The sequence below is a fragment of the Oncorhynchus mykiss genome, chromosome 29 (genome assembly GCF_057628025.1).
Source record: "Oncorhynchus mykiss isolate SJ-2025 chromosome 29, ASM5762802v1, whole genome shotgun sequence".
Taxonomy (NCBI): Eukaryota; Metazoa; Chordata; class Actinopteri; order Salmoniformes; family Salmonidae; genus Oncorhynchus; species Oncorhynchus mykiss.
The window spans coordinates 39854469-39874484 of record NC_143050.1 but is presented as its reverse complement, the minus strand read 5'-3'; the positions used below and the strand labels follow the sequence as shown (position 1 = coordinate 39874484).

The window sequence follows — 20016 nt, the reverse complement described above, 5'->3', positions numbered from 1 at the left end:
CAAATCCATACTGGCCTCCCTTGGGGGGAGGGGGGATGCTGCAGCAGGACAACCCACAGTTGAGCTCAGCTGAAAGCTGATAGTTTATATAAAATAATTAGCCAATTTTATCAATCGGAGGTCAAACGCTTGTTCAATCAATGAAATGCTACGGCGGCAACATGTCATACCTTTTTAGTCCAGACAGCATCAGATAAATGGGCTACACACACTGAGACAGAGGGGCGCAGTTTCCTTTGCTCTACACTATTATTCTACAATGTAGAAAATATTACAAATAAAGAGTTGTGCCCAAACTTTTGACTGGTACTGTATATATTTTGTTAATTGGTCTAATATTTGAGGAAGCCTGGCTTTCCTTGACATCCATGAATACACACCACTGGGGATGCGACACCATTCATCCACAAGAAATCCCATCCACTCGATATTTTGTTGATGGTGGTGGAAAATGCTGTCTCAGGTGCTGCTCCAGAACCTCCCATAAGTGTCCAATTGGGTTGAGATCTGGTGACTGACATACATTTGTTTTACTATACTTTGAGGACCAACAATTGATTCCCATTAAAAATGATTTCCCCTAACCTTAACCCCAAACCCTGAGCCTAAAGTAGCTGTTTTCCTTGTGAGGCCCTGCAAAATGTCCTCACTTGTCAGGATCTTCCTTGGTGTACAATTGTGAGGACTTCTGGTACTCAGCAGTATAGTAAAATACACGTACTTTAAAACCCCTATGCTCCTTTGAGACCTCTCGTTCAAAGTCATTGAGATCTCTTGTTCTAGCCTTGCATTTTTATACATGACCCTAAGCATGATGTATATTAATATACTTAATTAACTCAGGAACCACACATGTGTCAAAGCACCTGCATTCAATATACTTGGTGGCTCTCGTTTACTCAAGTGTTTCCTTTACTTTGACAGTTACCTGTACATTCCTCTTTCTTGTCAAATTCTAGCCAGATTTTCTGGATCTGTTGATTTCATAACCTTGTTTTTACCAAAAGTGCCAAGAAATTATATGTCAACATTAATATGAACATGATGTAGAAGAACATTTATTGACATTTAAAACATTCAACAACTCTCAAAATGTTAATATTGAAGATCAATGGCCTAATCAAAATAGCCTACTATGCAAATATGAAACAAATATGAATAATACAAATATTGTTGAACAAACCAACAAAGAGTTGAAGTGCAATTTCAACACAACTAACATACTTCCCAATCAAACAATTCAACCAACAATAAAAGTTCAACATTTCAATATTTGATAAGAATTCTTGAAGTGTGCTTCACTTTCAAGTTGTTTCATTGTTCCTGCAAAGCAGAATCCTTTATCATTACACTCATTTTTTCTCTCTGCATTGTTGGGAAATGCCCATAAGTAATCATTTCACTGTTAGTCTACCTGTTGTTAACGAAGCAGGTGACAAATAAAATTTGATTGGACTCAAGGAACCCCTTAGATTATAATCATGTAATTTCCTACTCCTTTATTTATCTCCTTATTGTACTATTGTGTTATCAACTATGGTAAATATGACAAGATGAGACTGACAAAATGTACCTGGATAGTGGTAGAAATTGGAGCACTCTCTTGACGGGTTTTTTAATCTTGGTCTAATGAAAAAAAGCAACCGAAAGATTCCATTGTCAACAAACCAAGCCAACAAACCCCAATGCATCACAAACCTATTCCAGATAAATCAGAACACACACTAAAGCCCCTTGCACAATGCCCATGCAATACCCAACACATAGACACACCTAGCCAACTCAGTTTCTGTTGGTGTTTGTTTGGCATTGTATGGGCAGTGTGCAACAGGCTTAACTGTTCCTGTATGTCACTGTACCTTTGGCTGCTTTATAGCGACTGCTTTATACGTCAATCCTCTCCTCTTGCTCCTCTCCTCTGTGTTCAGTGCTATGTAAGGGCTGAGCTCGACACCAGGGTCAATGGCGCTGTATAGAGACCTGGGGCAAGGTAGGGGAAGTAGCATCAGTGCATGTTTAAGACTGGCTACATTGCAGCCGGCAACAGCAGACTGACTGACCTACACATCACCCTACATCTTCAATGACTACTCATTAGAATTTGGAGATCAGACAATCTGCTCAAGAATAATCAAACACAGCCTAATTTCCACACTCTTTAAAACAGTGACTGCTTATGCACTACACATTATGAAAAGTATGATCATATCCTTCTCAATCTCAACATTAGAGAAATCGAAATAGTCAGGCCGCAGAACAGAATTGCATGCAGTTTGCCAGAGGGAAATGATAAGAGATCAAGCAGAGACCTTGGAGTTTCTCAATCATGTCTTCCAATCGGTCTGTCTGATGAAAATGTTTCTGGGCCCAAGGTACTGCTGTACTAATCACCGCTGAGTAACTTTGATTTGATACGATAATGAAAGGAGATGTAGGAGGAGACTGAGGCCTTTAACATTAGCTAAACGAGTCATGTACATGGACAATATAGCAAGGGTTACATACAGTGCCTTCAGAAAGTATTAGCAATACTTTGTATTGTCTGGCACTGGCCTACACACAATGCCCCATAATGTCAAAGTGGAATTATGTTTTAATGTCTACACAGTAACTAAAATTAAAAACCTGAAATGTCTTGGGTCAATAGGTATTCAACCCCTTTCATATCGCAAGCCTAAATAAGTTCAGGAGTAAAAATGTGCTTAACAAGTCACATAATAAGATGCATGGACTGACTCTGTGTGCAATAATAGTGTTTAACATGATTACTACCTCATCTCTGTACCCCACACATAAAATGATCTGTAAGGTCCCTCAGTCAAGCAGTGAATTTCAAACACAGATTCGATCACAAACACCAGCAAGCTTTTCCTATGCCTCGCAAAGAAGGGCACCTATTGGTAGCTGGGTAAATAAAGCACACATTGAATATATCCCTTCGAGCATGGTGAAGTTATTAATTACACTTTGAATGGTATATCAATACACCCAGTCATTACAAAGATACAGGCATCCTTCCTAACTCAGTTGCCGGAGAGGAAGGAAACTACTCAAGGATTTCACCATGAGGTCAATGGTGACTTTAAAAAAGTTATGGCGTTTAATGGCTGTGATCGGAAAAAACTGAGGACGGATCAACAACATTGTAGTTACTCCACAATACTAACCTAATTGATAGATTGAAAAGAAGGAAGCCTGTACCGAATAAAAATATTCCAAAACATGCATCCTGTTTGCAACAAGGCACTAAATTAATACAGAAACAAATGTGGCAAAGCAATTAACTTTTTGTCCTGAATATAAAATGTTATAAAATCCAATACAACACATTACTGATTACCACTCCATATTTTCAACCATGGTGGCTGTATCATGTTATGGGTATACTTGCAATTGTTAAGGACTGTGATGTTTTTCAGGATACAAAAAAAAACAGAATGGAGCTAAGAACAGGCAAAATCCCAGAGGAAAACCTGCTTGAGTCTGCTTTCCACCAGACACTGGGAGATTAATTCCCCTTTCAGCAGGACAATAACCTAAAACACAAGGCCAAATCTACATTCAAGTTGCTTACCAAGAAGACAGTGTTACTGAGTGACCGTGTTAGTTTTGACTTTAATCTGCTTGACAATCTATGGCAAGACCTGCAAATGGTTGTCTAGTAATGATCAACCACCAATTTGACTGAGGTTGAAGAATTTTGAAAAGAATAATGGGCAAATATTGCACAATCCTGGTGTGGAAAGGTCTTAGACTTAAGACGTCAGCATGCTTCAGTTCGGGTTGTGCCTAGCCGAACGGAACGAGTCTGCTCGCATACTCCCTTTAAAGACCTTTGCTTGTATAATGAGAAAAAAGTGGCAATAGTACTGTTTGTCGATTTTGAGAAGCGGTAAACAGTACACACTTCCTCAAAATAGTATGTATTAATCTAAGATAACTCAAGAAATCTGTCATTACTTTCAATGTTTTTGCCCAGGAGATTTTAGTTGCGCAATTGTACATCTAAAATGTTTGGTGCAGGACCGTAGACTTCAGCCCCAAACTTTGTCTTGCCTCCACCCAAAAAATTGTGGGCTTGAACAGCAGCCCCCCCCCCAAAAAAAGTCACAAAATGTCATCATAATATATGCATGAACTCTTTCGAACTGTTTTGGCTGGGAAGCATGCCTTTACCCAGGAAGACTCACAGCTGTAGTCGCTGCCAAAGGTGCTTCGACAAAGTATTGACTCAGGGGTGTGAATACTTAAGTGATATTTCAATAAATTTGCAAAAATGTCTAAAACCATTATGGGGTATTTTGTGTTTGAATTCAGGCTGTAACACAACATGTGGAATAAGTCACAGGGTATGAATACTTTCTGAAGGCACTGTAGACATGGCTGTTTAACAGCAATCCACATTCCTTGAGGGGCAAGTGTCCTGAGGAGTAACAGCTGGTAGGTAGGTACATCTTGAAGAGCTCTTCTGTGACGTATGCATGGTCCATCTCGGTTGAGCAATAATCAAATTATGATTCTTATATTGTTGAGGCTACATTTTCATTTTAAACTATATATTAAAAAAATACCATATGATTGTCTTTTGACATTTTCTCATTGGTTCACAATTACATGCGCACGCACACACTCATATTGACCATATCAATCTTGAATTGTTAAATCAGATAGAGGCACCACTGTTGTTGAAATTCACTCTTTATTATACAGTTGCACTTTAAAGATACAGTCAAAGTATCCTTCTGACAGGGAAAACCGGTGAAAGTTCAATTTTTGCAAAATATTTATGAAAACTGGCGATGCACAGCATGTTCAGTAAGTATTTTTTCCTCCTTTTTTCCCCATAAACAAAAATAAATAACATTCTTTTCACATATGAAAATTCAAGAAAACTACTGGAACATAAAACAAGCAAACAAAGAAAGAAAAGAAAGAAAGAAAAACCACACCAAATGGCAAGTGGAGAAATCCGAAGAGCCCGATGAGTTTGTGTGTGCTGTTGACAGCTTGTGAGCGGGAGATGAACCATTGATATGGGCAATGTGCCTATGATTGTCCTCTTTACAATCTCTTCATGATAGGCCACAAATTCAGAAAGCATTTGTATATTTTCAGACACAAAACAGAGCAAATATCACTTTTGCCAATTTAACCGCTGCTGACAGGATCCTTCAGAACAGAAACGTAGCTTATGGTAAGGGCTTGTTATGAGAATGATACTTTTTGTTTCCGTGCATTTGTGTCATTAAAATGGGGAAGACTGTTAGAATGCACAGGGAAGATTTTAGTCTATTAAAACATTACAAAGAGGGAAAGGGAACACAGACACACACACGGGAATATTAGGCTAGTTGAATGCAGAGTATGAAGTAAGCCATTCATCCATGGAGCTACAAAACACTTCTACCTCACTTGCTCCCTGTTGTCTTTATAATTCTGTATTTGACCTAACATTTTATAGTACTAGTGTAGTATTTTAGTGGTTAGGTCTATATATTTGATAGGGTTTGAAAGTTTTTTTAAATGTCAAGGGAGACAAAAATAACCAGTTCCTGTATTAAATGACCAGACACACACAACTGTGAGGCAATATCATTCACAATGGATTTTTTTTTTAACTGACTTCGTTGACTTACTGTGTGAGGTGAAGAAAAACGGACTGAGAAGCTCAGCATATTAGGGGTGGTGACAATCAGAAATCAGACATCCAGTGGAGTGCTGTGCATTGGTGGTATGAGCCTTCATGCACGGGGCTCGTTGTTTCAGGGTGGTGATTGATATTGCTTTTAAGAGCTTGAATGATAAGAACGTAACAGAAAATGGAATCTCACAGAACAAATGAAAAAAAAAAAAGGTAGGTTTGTCTTAAATCCTTGATGACATTGTGTTATAGTATTTTAAATAGATGTATAAAATGTACAAACATATAAAAATAAGCTTTGCACTATGCTCATTTTGTGTATCAACAAACAAACTATCCCTTGGAACCGTCAAATGAACGAATGCACATGATTTCCACTAGGAAGGAGGGCACACGCAATAGGTTAAAAAAAAAGACAAAAAAAGGCTATGTGATGCTACTATGTGAAGTTAAGGAAAAAGCCTGAACTTACAAAGTAGGAAAGCCCTGCTTCTTCTCTGGGCTCGTCCTCTCGTCTGACTCGCTGACATCGGTCTCATCTACACACTCCTCCTCTCCTTGTCTTTCTATCTGCTCTCCTCCTCTCTCCTCTGGCTTTCTGCCCTCCCTTTCTTTTTCCTTCTCTCCTGCTGGCAAGTCACTTCTCCTTTCCTTCTTTCCCTCAATCACTGTCACCTCCCTGCTCCTGACTTGTACATGATTGGTCTCGTTCTCAGACAGTTCGACAAACGTGGTCTGGTTCTTGGCCACGTGTACCACGCTGCTCTCCGACGGCCCTGGGGTCAGGGTTGGAGGTTGACCCCAGCGGCTGCCCGGCCCTGACCCATGACCCTGGAGGAAGTACCTCCCAGACGGCCCCGTCTCCACAGGTCTCCTGGTTAGGCTTGGGAATGGAGAGCTGAAGACGGCTGTCTCTGAGGATGAGGGGCAGTGGAAAGGAACCAGTGGTGATTTGATGATCCTCCCAATCCGTACAACATCAGGACAGGTGGAGACAGGTGTGTCCAATGCAGGTGCAGGCTCAGCTCTCCTTCTATGTTGATAGATACTGGCTGGTACTCCACACTGATACGCATGCGTGGTGGCTGTCTTCTCACCAAAACTAGGTGAGCTGTACTGGAATGGGTTCCGGTTATGGATCTTCTCTTTTGTCTCAGTGGGGGGGAACGCTTGGCTCTTAAGCCACTGCTCTGAGTCAGTCCTGGGCAAGTGGGTGCTGGGGCTTGGAGATGACCTGTGGCTGTGACCCCTTGCCATCTCTGAGCTGGCATACTGGTGGGCATTACCGCTTCCTGAACCCAAACTCCTCTTGTCAGCTCTGGCAGCCCCAGCGCCATCAGCAGGCTCCAGGGCTGTAGGATAGGAGCTGGGGGTGAGGGCTGAAAGGAGGCACGATCCCCTGGCTGTTCCTAGGACGGAGGTGGGGTTTCCTGGGGGTGTGTTGGGAAAGACTCCTCTGTCCAGAACTCCTCTCTGCTCAGAACTGCTCTGACGAGGCGGGTCAGGGAATTGGGTAACATCCATTCTTGGAATATCAGCCAGCTGGTTTTCCGTTTTGATGCTTTTCTCTGTGAGAGGGATTGTAGTTTTGCCCTTGCCGTTCCCAATCTCCTTTCCATCTCCCGTGGTCCCTGCGGTAGTAGAAACTTTAGCCTTTTCCGCCAGGAACTTTCTGATCTCCTGTTCAATGCTGTCGTCGCTGTCCACTGAACTACTATCTTCCTTTATCTGAAACACCCCTGAGTCATTAACTCCCGACAAGCATTCTACACATTTTGTCCCTTCAGACCGGTCTGTCTCATATGCCTGGTTAAGGGGCTCTTTCTTCTTATTGCTCTGTGGATGCTTTGACACATTCTTACTCACTTTGCACTTCTCTCTGTTGTCGTTGCCACTTTGGGCTGTAGTAGTAGTAGTGACTTTAAGGGTCGTTTTCAAAAGACTGCTGGTCTTGGGCTCAGACTCCGTTCTGAGCTTCTTTAGCGGTGATGCTGTTTTTCTAGACAAATACTCATCATCCTTGAGGCCCTTCCTTGACTTCAACTTCATATCTCTAGTCTTCTTTTTCAACTTCTTCTTGGTCTTGAGCAAATCTTTTATTGCAGTGTCCAGGTCTTCGTCACTGTCCAGTGAGCTACTCTTCTCTCCACTCTGTTCCCTCCTCCTCTCTGAGCCCTTCACTGATTTCAGTGGGGCTTTCTTCAGGGACGACAAGGATGAGCCTGACCCTCTGTCATGCTCAGTCAAGGGTTTTGTGACGGCCTCTTCTTTCATTCCGAGATCAGTCTCTCGTTCCTCCTTGGAACCGTTCCTGCTGCCGCCTTCCTCTTTGCTCTTTCTTCTCTGCGTCAAAGACAGCCTCAGTGTTTTCTTCTGGGCCAGACTCAGTTTGGTGTTTTTCTCTGGTTCAGTCGTAGTGTTAGTTCCACCCTGACTTGTAGTACCAACAGCTGAACCAGGCAACAGTTTGTGCATTTGGGCCTTCTGCTCGAGAAACTTCCGGATTTCCTGTTCGATCCCCTCCTCACTGTCAACGGAGCTCTCATCATCACTTTTATTATTATCATCATCAGGACAGTTTGTGGAGATGAGGAGGGAAGTGGTGGACTCTGTGGAACTGCTGTTGATATTGATAAGGTCCGCTGCGTTAGGGTTAAAGGCCTCTGGAATTTTAATGACAGCTTTAGAGATATCCAGAATGGCTTCAGCACACATCAGCTCAGCTGTGGTGGTAGTGATGGTGTTCACCTTCAGGGTGGCTGGGCCTGGGGTGGTGTGCTGCTCCTGCTCCCTCTCTCGCAGGGGCTCCACATGAGTCAACAGGAGGAGGCCGTTCCCCTGGGGACAGCTAGCTGCTAATCTTGTCTTGATAAGAGATAGTGAGGAACCTGGAGTTTGGGAGGGTAGATAGGATTTTACATCCCTAGTCTCAGGTTTCTTCTTTTTATTTTTAGACAGTTTGTGTTTTTTCATGGCCCCTGCTGGAGAGCTGATGCTCTCTGGACAGTACAGGGAAGCGGCTGCTTTACTGACTTGCTTATGTTTAGGGGGTAGAGATAGAGAGAGTTTGGGGAGACTCTTTTTCTCTTTCTGCTTCTCCAGCTGGTAGTGGCGGATAGCCTCCTCAATTCCGTCATCGCTGCTGCTGGAGTCGGACTCCTCTTTGAGGAGAAGAAGGGGCTTGGAGGACTGTCTGCCTCCTCCTTCATGTCTCTCTCTTTTCTTCTCCTGCTGGTAGCGTTGAATAGCCTCCTCTATACCGTCATCACTACTGCTGTCACTGTCAGACAAGTGTTCCTCCACTGCTTTCACCAAGGGACACTTCAGTTTGCCAGAAAGAGGGTTCGAAATAGAGGGGCCTCTCTTCCGTTCGAAAGAGGACAGTTTTTGGACCACCGCTGCTTTGCTTGTTGTGCCCAATTTCTTAAAGGGATTCTCTTTGCAGGTGGGTGTCTTACTTTTTACACGTTTTTTCATGGCTGGGGGTGTGGTGTCCTGCGTTTCTGTTTTGACACTTTTTGGGACCTGGTTGCTGGCAGTTAAAACCTTATTGCTGTCAGATTGTGGTTTGGGAGGTTCTGGAACGGTTGGAGGAGGCTCCCTCCGCGGCATCTTGGGTGGCTGTAGAATATTAGTGGATGGCTCTGGCTCGGCCTTGCGTTTGTGGTCGTCCTTTTCCTTCAGGTACTCCTGTATGGCCTCCTCGATCCCTCTATCCACAGAGTCATCGCTGTCAGAACTCTGACTCTCCGAATCAACATTTGAGGAAACTTCTGGCACTGCCAGCAAGTTATTAATGTCAGTGGCAGGAAGAAGTCCTCTGAATTTGGGCCCCACCACCACAGGAAGCCCCCTCCGGGCCTTGAAGCCCTGGCCCTGGGAGCCGCGGGCTCCGACATCCTGTCCTGGTTGTCCTGACAGCACCTGGTTCCCCTCCGTCTCATTGCCCATGTCGAGTGAGGAATGGGTGCTCCTTAGGCTCTCTATGATCATCTGGACCTTCTCTGGGATGGGTGTTCCAGTGGTGGACAAGTCGCTGTCAGAGTCATTGAAGCAGATGGGCAGACCGCTAAAGCCTCCGGGTGGACCGCCGCATGATGACTTCCATTCTGTGTGAATAGCCGCAACTGGAGGCACGTTCATCAAGTACATTCTAGTGTGGTGCTGGGGTGGGTGGGAGCATGGGAGCACATCTGCCTCTGACAATACTCACATTTTTACATCTGAAACAAAGAGAGAAACGAGAGGGGCTCAAAATACAGCTTTTGTATGCATGTCATACAACATTCTTTATATACAGTTGAGGTCAGAAGTTTACATACACCTTAGCCAAATACATTTAAAACACAGTTTCACAATTCCTTACATTTAATCCTAGTAAGAAGGTCCTGTCTTTAGGTCAGTTAGGATCACCACTTTATTTTAAGCATGTGAAATGTCAGAATAATAGTAGAGAGAATGATTTATTTCAGCTTTTATTTCTTTCATCACAGTCCCAGTGGGTCAGAAGTTTACATACACTCAATTAGTATTTGGTAGCATTGCCTTTACATTGTTTAACTTGGGTCAAACGTTTTGGGTAGCCTGTCACAAGCTTCCCACAATAAGTGGGAAGTGGGTGAATTTTGGCCCATTCCTCCTGACAGAGCTGGTGTAACTGAGTCAGGATTGTAGGCCTCCTTGCTCACACATGCTTTTTCAGATCTGCCCACAAATGTTCTAAGGGATTGAGGTCAGGACTTTGTGAAGGCCACTCCAATACCTTGACTTTGTTGTCCTTAAGTAATTTTGCCACAACTTTGGAAGTATGCTTAGGGTTATTGTCCATTTGGAAGACCCATTTGCGACCAAGCTTTAACTTCCTGACTGATATCTTGAGATGTTGCTTCAATATATCCACATAATTTTCCTGACTCCTGATGCCATCTATTTTGTGAAGTGCACCAGTCCCTCCTGTAGCAAAGCACCACCACAACATTAAGCTGCCACCCCCGTGCTTCACAGTTGAGATGGTGTTCTCCGACTTGCAATCCTCCCCCTTTTTCCTCCAAACATAACAATGGTCATTATGGCCAAACAGTTATATTTTTGTTTCATCAGACCAGAGGACATTTCTCCAAAAAGTATGAACTTCGTCTTGATGTGCAGTTGCAAACCGTAGTCTGGCTTTTTTATGGCGGTTTTGGAGCAGTGGCTTCTTCCTTGCTGAGCGGCCTTTCAGGTTGTCGATATAGGACTCGTTTTACTGTGGATATAGATATTTTCTACCCGTTTCCTCCAGCATCTTCACAAGGTCCTTTGCTGTTCTTCTGGGATTGATTTGCACTTGTCGCACCAAAGTACATTCATCTCAAGGAGACAGAACGCGTCTCCTTCTTGAGCGGTATGACGGCTGCGTGGTCCCATTGTGTTTATACTTGCGTACTATTGTTTGTGCAGATGAACGTGGTACCTTCAGGCGTTTGGAAATTGCTCCCAAGGATGAACCAGACTTGTGGAGGTCTACAATTTTTTTCCTGAGGTATTGGCTGATTTCTTTTGATATGCCCATGATGTCAAGCAAAGAGGCACGGAGTTTGAAGGTAGGCCTAGACATACATCCACAGGTACACCTCCAATTGACTCAAATTATGTGAATTAGCCTATCAGAAGCTTCTAAAGCCATGACATCATTTTCTGGAATTTTCCAAGCGGTTTAAAGTCAGTCAACTTAGTGTATGTAAACTTCTGACCCACTGGAATTGTGATAGTGAATAATAAATGGAATAACCGGTCTGTAAACAATTGTTGGAAAAATGACTTGTGTCATGTACAAAGTAGATGTCCTAACCGATCAAACTATAGTTTGTTAACAAGACATTTGTGGAGTGGTTAAAAAACGAGTTTTAATGACTCTAACCTACATGTATGTAACCTTCCGACTTCAACTGTATATTGTTCAGATAGTCACTGTAAGCTATAGGCTATCATCATTGTATTTTGACTATGGACCTATAAAAAGGACTACATCACATTTATGCTGAAATGCTCCTTTATTGAAGATCATGATTATTACAATGCTTTTTAGAGCTACAGCAATGCAGTAAGGGCATAGGCCTAAATTGGCAACAAAAAAAAAACACCCAAATCTGCCAGAATATGAATTGCTTATAATTTAACTCAACCAATTAGGGTTATTCTACAGACTATGGCATGCACAAATACACTGTATTAAACTAGCAGCAGGTGGAGGGGCGGTAATGTGTAGCGCGATACTCAAACCCGCCATACTGTATCACCCACTGTCTGAAGCCTACCAATGAATGATAAACAACGTTGCCGACTTCCAAGGCTGCAGTAAACCGCCGAGGAAGGGCCGCAAGCTCGGAGAAGACCAAGCCTAGGCTACTGTTTAATTAAATAACACTTCACAAAAACGCCAATATCATGGGATACACGAATAGAACTGGGATATGAGTCAATGTACAGCCAGTGTATGACGGTAGAAAGTCAAAATAGACGACAATCTGTCCAAATTATGATGGCCATCAATATCATCATACATAATTTAACACGACTTCACACTGGATCCAAAAATGATTTGTTAAAATTGAACTTTACCTGTGACAACATTAACTTAGTCTGCATAAGGCTATACCTGATAAATAGGACGGTTTTCTTTCCAACAAAATCATTCACGTACGTCGAGGGCATTCTCTCCGTACCTCAATACATCGGTTGTCGCAACGCCACCCCCGGCAGTCCCCGTATCCCTCTAGCGGCCCAGGCTGCACTTATGGCCGGTGTGTATCACTAGGAGACACCGCAGACCAACCAATGTTCCTTCGCTACCCGGCCACTGATCTTCCAAACATTCACTTTACGTTGTCATCTTCTCAACGGACACGGGTTACTCGACAATATGCTTTCTCACTAACAACGATATTCATTTAAAAATGTATAAAACAGGCGGGATTGGGAAATCTCATTGAACCTATTCGTTGTCTTGAGAAATAAGATACTTGCGGGCCTCTTCTGAACAACCGGCATTTTTCTGCGAAGAAAACCTTTGTATTGTGCTCCTCAACAACCTCTGTAGTCACACGGAACTGTCGTTGTCGGCACAAGATATATCAGGACATCAACTTACCTGGTTATGGTTGAATCGCTCGTACGCTTTAAATGTCCACCAGTTTCGCTGGTTTTCCTAGTAGCTATTAGCTAATTCTATAGATTTCAGCAGTATTCACACACAGAACTGACACAAGCAAACAGTGCACGGTCTCTAGCACCCCTTCCTCTCCACCTCCGTCAGCTTTTTATTTTAAAGGAACAGTAAAAGAACATAGCCTAACTCTCAAAGTTGACCAATGACTGTAAGGACTATGTTAGCTTATGTAACAGCTCCTCCTGATATTACACTACAAACCATTTTTTATTCAGATTTAATTGATATGGACAGATGAGACATTAAACAGGGAGGCCTAATTTAATTATAGTATGATTTTACAAATGATATCCACAGAGGGGTTGACTGTTTAGCATGCACAACTTATGGTGTAAAATGTATGGCGTTGGCTTGGGTTGTTGACAACGTGTATGCTATATTTTGTCTCCCAATGTTTATTGAAAACATAAATAAATTGGCACGATGAGCACTTGTTGACTCTCAAATAGATCGTTAAAGTTGTTGGTTAGCTAGCTAAAAAATGTTTTGCCATATTAGCATAGACTTGACACCAGTCAAAACACCTCAAAACAAGACATGGTAGATATCAATAACAAGATAAAACGGTCTGAAACGAGCCACCTACGATTCCCCACATTGCAGATTTTTGTAATTGTTGCTACCTGCTGCTATCATGCAGAATCACAACAACAACACGCTGACTTCTGCCCCATGGAAGAGTGCACGATGTACTTACATTTTAAGAAATATTGTGGCTAATTATATTTTGTAATAATTACACCTTCTTCAATGTGAAAAGCACATCACAACACCTCAAGTTAAAAAGTAAATAATCATAATAGTATGATAAATTGACTCCACTTTTATTCCAACAAAGCTGCAGGGTCAAACATTATACAATTATACATTCAGTGCAATTCAAAGTAGTAATAGTAGCCTAATAGAAAGTAATGGTCAATCCTTGATTTTTATAATTCATAAAAAAATGGAAATATGTAATGTCTATTATGTTCCATGCATTTACTCTAGGTTGTTGAAGGTACAGTAGAAGAATACTACATTACTCATCTCATATGTATATACTGTACTCTATACCATCTACTGCATCTTGCCATCTTGATGTAATGTATCACTAGCCACTTTAAACAATGCCACTTTATGTAATGTTTTCATACCCTACATTACTCATCTCATATGTATACACTGTACTCTATACCATCTACTGCATCTTGCCTATGCCGTTCGGGCATTACTCATTCATATATTTTTATGTACATATTCGTATTCATTCCTTTACACTTGTGTGTGTATAAGGTAGTTGTTGTGAAATTGTTAGGTTATATTACTTGTTAGATATTACTGCATGGTCGGAACTAGAAACACAAGCATTTCGCTAGACTCACGTTTAACATCTGATAACCATGTGTATGTGACAAATACATTTGATTTGATTAGATTTTTATACTATACATATTTTGTATCTGCAGTTGTTTCAAATGCCACAAGATGGTGCTATATGCAAACATAAAACATATCTTATTTTCTTCTCATCCGCTCCCCTCTCCTCCCCTCTCCTCACCTCTCCCCTTCCTCTCTTTTCTCACCCTTTTTCACCCCTCTCTCTTTCTATCTCTCCTCCAGCTCTTCTCACTTCCCTCTCTTCCCACCTTTCCTCATATCTCCTCTGTTTTTCTTACTCCATCTTCTCACCACACTCTCTTCCTCAGGTGCAGTTTCACCTCATGTTCAAAATACTGATTCTTCTAGTCTCATTTAGTTTCTTTCAGCTATTTCTTAATGTCTGTCTGCTTGTCTTTCTCTCTGGGTGCATCCCAATAATCTCTCCTTCTTTGTGACGTGAACACTTGTTCACTACTCTGCACACATTTAGAAGTATTTGATTGGTGTAGGCATGGTCTAGACTTGGGGGACTTCCCATACAAATCAAATCAAATTTATTTATATAGCCCTTCGTACATCAGCTGATATCTCAAAGTGCTGTACAGAAACCCAGCCTAAGACCCCAAACAGCAAGCAATGCAGGTGTTGAAGCATGTTGGCTAGGAAAAACTCCCTAGAAAGGCCAAAACCTAGGAAAAAACCTAGAGAGGAAGCAGGCTATGAGGTGTGGCTAGTCCTCTTCTGGCTGTGCCGGGTGGAGATTATAACAGAACATGGCCAAGATGTTCAAATGTTCATAAATAACCAGCATGGTCAAATAATAGGTCTGGGACAGGTAGCACGTCCGGTGAACAGGTCAGGATTCCATAGCCGCAAGCAGAACAGTTGAAACTGGAGCAGCAGCACAGCCAGGTGGACTGGGGACAGCAATGAGTCATCATGCCAGGTAGTCCTGAGGCATGGTCCTAGGGCTCAGGTCCTCTGAGAGAGAAAAAAAGAGAGAAAGAGAGAATTAGAGAGAGCATACTTAAATTCACACAGGACACCGGATAAGACAGGAGAAGTACTCCAGATATGACAAACTGACCCTAGCCCCCCGACACATAAACTACTGCAGCATAAATACTGGAGGCTGAGACAGGAGGGGTCAGGAGACACTGTGGCCCCATCAAATGATACCCCCAGACAGGGCCAAACAGGAAGGATATAACCCCACCCACTTTGCCAAAGCACAGCCCCCACACCACTAGAGGGATAACTTCAACCACCAACTTACTATCCTGAGACAAGGCCGAGTATAGCCCACAAAGATCTCCAGTCATACCAGTCATTTACTTTAAAATCCATGAAGGTAAGCGAACAAGTGCATACTTCAGGAGAAAATAGAGATTATGGGAACAACCCCTCTCTCCTTCTATCCCCTTCCTCCCTCCTTCCTTCCTCCCTCTTTATTAATGACTCACTGGCTGGATACTACTAGCAAAGGAAGGAAACGCTTCCTTGTTGTTTACAGAATGAAAATAAAAAAATAAAAAAACATTGCTATCACCCCTTTGTGAACGGGACCGGCGAGGATATCATGTTACCAAAAGGTGTTCGCTACTCCAAAAATCCCACTCCTCCCACGTGCAAGCATGCACGTAGATCAACAGAGTGGAGCTTGTAGTAACCTTAACATGCTTCTATCACAGTGATTCTCAGTGGAGTCGGTCACTTTCTCTCTTCTCTGTAATTAATCACTTCTGTCTCCTAAATGGCACCCTATTCCCAACAAAGTGCACTACTTAGCCCTCTCGTCAAGTAGTGCACTTTGTAGGGAATAGGGTGACATTTGTGAGGCAGACACTATCTCACACACCAGCTTAAAATATCTTAAAGCTACAGTCTGGGATCTGGGAATCTTTACAGTTCTTAGCCAAAACCCATTGATTCTTGAATACTATAACAAAATATATGCCTCATGACTCATGATATTAGCACAGTCCTTGGATCTAGAGTGATGTCTTTGTATTTGAGAAGGGTTACATTTCCCACCTAAACCCCTTCTCTCAGATGAATACCAAAATAAGTGCCGGCGCTGCAATTTGGCTGAAATACGAATCCCAGATTGTAGCTTTAATGACGACAAATTCCGATTGGTTCCCAGGAACTCAGTAGTGAGTATGTGTCCCAAATGGTAACCTATTCCTTATATAGCGCACTACTTTTGATCAGGGCCCATAGGGAATATGGTGACATTTGGGAAAAAGAGGGCCTGATTAGGGAGTTGGGAGCAGTTTTCTATCTTTAGGCACAGTATGAGGAATGTTTCATATTCAGGTCGAGCAGTTTCTTGAGTTCCACTGTTAGTATCTCCATTTAAAACTTCTCAAAGTCTCCTACCGCCCCAAAAACCTTTACCCCTTCGGTATATTTTCCCGAACTGTGTTTGTGAGATCCACCAAACATTGTATTGATGCAGTCTTAAATAACAAATGGGTATTCTAATACTAAGGCTCATGAATGTTCAGGAGGATGAGCCTTAGTATTAGAATACCCATTTGTTATTTAAGGCTGCATCAATACAATGTTTGGTAGGCCGTCACATTGGATGTAGCAGTGAAGAGGCAGACATATTTTACAAAAAATCTGCTCTAGTCGAGGCGGTTATTAACAAAAGTGGAAAAATAAATAGGCACCAAACATCCAAACATAGGCTACTACTTACAATATTTACAAAATGATAAACAGGATGAAGAGCAACAAGTCATAGCACGGACTTAATCCAGGCCTCAGTAATGCATTTGACCCATAATGCATTTCACCATTAGGCACCATTAGGCACCATTAGGCATAAATTAGCAAGAACATCATTGAATGAAAATATAAATAATAATATAAACTTCAGACAATACACATAAGCTTACATACCAATAGCACTCACTTCAATCAAGGTGCTAAACCATGCTTTAATAAGCTACACATTTCAATGTTTTCCAATCACACTGTCACGCACTGACTGTAGCTTTTTATGTCTTTCATTTTGAGTTGGTCAGGGTGTGATTTGGGTGGGCATTCTATGTTCTTTTTCTATGTGTTTGTATTTCTTTGTTTTGACCGGGTATGGTTCTCAATCAGGGACAGCTGTCTATCGTTGTCTCTGATTGAGAACCATACTTAGGTAGCTTTTCCCCACAGGGTTTTTGTGGGTAGTTGTTTTGTGTCTTTCTGCACCAGACAGACCTGTTTCGGTTTTTGTTCATTCACGTTGTTATTTTTGTTAATCAGTGGTCAGTTCAAATAATAAAGATGAACAAGTACCACGTTGCACCTTGGTCCTCCACTCCTTACAACAGCCGTTACACACACCTGGAGTAGCATGGTGATGATTTAGTCAAATTTGCATTTTTCTCTGCTCTGAATGGGCTCTAGTTAAGGAGTTAAGCTGCTGTGTTTATAAGAATGCAACACACACATTGTTGCAATTTCCATTACTTGTTAGTGTGACACCACAGAAATAATATTTGAGGATAGCATGCCACCAGCATTAATGAATTAATTATTCATTAAATGTATAAATTACATAATGATTAGTTATAAAATGTTTGCTCCTGTGGACTTGTCATTGTTTGTTGACAAGGACGCCCTTGAAAATCCTTGATGGCCGTTAGTGAATTAATGAGTTTGCACATCGAGCAAGAAAACATACATTTATTTTCCTCTCTCGTGGACAGATGACTTTGTTGTAGGTCACTCAGAGACAGATGTGAGAAGGGCTGATTTAGCAAAGTTCCATTTATTTAGCCAAAGTTAGCAAAAAAAATGGTCAAACACACACACACACAAAAGTGACCCTTGGCTGGCTGTGAGGACAGTTTCATGTCAGATAAGAGGCAAAGTGTCTCTTCATCCCACTGTGTGTGTGTTTCACCCCACGGCCCTCTCCTTATGGCTCCTCTCACTGCCCCACAGTGTGATATTGATCGTTGGAGAAAATACAATTAATTTCTCTCACAGCAGGTTGTCTGTTGTGGCCAACTGTCCTTGAGGCCCCCATTTGACTTATTTTAATAGAATATTACACAGGGAGAGGGAGGAAGAGATAGGCAGGGAGGGAGGGAAGGAAGGAGAGAGTAGGAGAGAGTGAAAAAAAGGGAGAGAGAGAGAGAGGGAGATATGCCCCCTAAACATGTTACTCTCCAGTGGAAATATTGAGTTGATGGGTTTTTGTCCAAAAAAGTCATGATGCACTTTGTAGTGTATCCAAGACGTTGTCATCTTCCAAGATGGTGTAGCAGTCGGATGTCTGTTTTGTTTGTCTTTTCCCGTCCCGTGTATATATTGTTTTTCTTCGTATATATTTCGTATATATTTTTAATCTCAATTTCCATCTACCGACTGAACATACTCTCCTGCAACTCGCCTCACCCAATGTGGTATGGACCTGCTATTTTTTATACTTTATAACCGGAAACCCTTTCAGAAGCTAGCCAGCTAACACGCTACTAGCTAGCAGTCAGTTAGCCACTGCTAGCGGTCATCACCGTTAACTCGGACACCAGCCAGCCTCAGCCCAGTCAATTCCTACCAGTCTGCACAACGCGATATCAACCCAGAGCATATCAGACTGCTTTTTCTCTACAACATCTCCAGATTCCTACCGCAAGCTCTGAACCTTTACTCCAGATCATCGCAGCTAGCTAGCTGCTATCTGAGTGGCTACTCCTGGCTAACGTCTCTGGCCCGAACAAGAATCAGTTAGCCTAGGCCCATCTACTGGCTAGCCGAAGAGATCCATCAGACATTTCCTGGGCTTCAGTACCTCTTTTGCCAATTGGCCTGGACCCTTTGCTGCCGACACGGAGCCCCGCCGATCCATCACGTCTGGTCTGCTGACATAACCGTGCGAGGGGGTTTCAACAGACTCTTCAGTTGCGACGTCTCCCTGAGGCCGATCTGCTAGCCTGCTAGCCCCGGCCTGCTAAATGTCTGAATCGCCGTGCCTCCAGCTCGCCAAGCTACTCACTGAACCCTATGATCACTCAGCTACACATGCCTCTCCCTAATGTCAATATGCCTTGTCTATTGCTGTTTTGGTAAGTGATTTTTCTCTTATTTCACTGTAGAGCCTCCAGCCCTGCTCAATATGACTTAGCTAGCCCTTTTGTTCCACGCCCCACACATGCGGTGACCTCACCTGGCTTAAATGGTGCCTCTAGAGACAAAACCTCTCTCATCGTCACTCAATGCCAAGGCTTACCTCCACCTACCATACCCTTGCATGTACATTATGCCTTGAATCTATTATTCCGCGCCCAGAAATCTGCTCCTTTTACTCTTTGTTCCGAACGCACTAGACGACCAGTTCTTTAAGCCTTTACCGTACTCTTATCTTATTTCTCCTCTGTTCCTCTGGTGATGTAGAGGTTAGCCCAGGCCCTGCAGCCCCCAGCATCACTCCCATTCTCCAGGCGCTCTCATTTGTTGACTTCTGTAACCGTAAAAGCTTTGGTTTCATGCATGTTAACATCAGAAGCCTCCTCCCTAAGTTTGTTTAATTCACTGCTTTAGCACACTCCGCCAACCCGAATGTCCTAGCCATGTCTGAATCCTGGCTTAGGAAGGACACCAAAAATCCTGAAATAACTATAACATTTTCTGACAAGATAGAACTGCCAAAGGGGCGGAGATGCAATCTACTGCAGCAATAGCCTGCAGAGTTCTGTCATACTATCCAGGTCTGTGCCCAAACAATTCAAGCTTCTAATGTTAAAAATCCACCTTTCCAGAAACAAGTCTCTCACCGTTGTCATTTGTTATAGACCCC

General features: G+C 42.5%; 1 protein-coding gene across 1 annotated transcript; it reads right to left on the bottom strand.

Annotated features, from left to right (window-relative positions):
- Positions 1 to 1835: 1835 nt before the first annotated feature.
- On the bottom strand, positions 1836 to 12946 carry LOC110509590 (uncharacterized). Its single transcript, XM_021590572.3, has 3 exons — positions 12771 to 12946; positions 6114 to 9864; positions 1836 to 1980 (listed from the first exon to the last, which is right to left on the bottom strand). The coding sequence occupies exons 2-3, from the start codon at positions 9791 to 9793 to the stop codon at positions 1851 to 1853; spliced, it is 3810 nt and encodes a 1269-aa protein (XP_021446247.3). The 5' UTR covers positions 9794 to 9864; positions 12771 to 12946; the 3' UTR covers positions 1836 to 1850.
- Positions 12947 to 20016: the final 7070 nt, after the last annotated feature.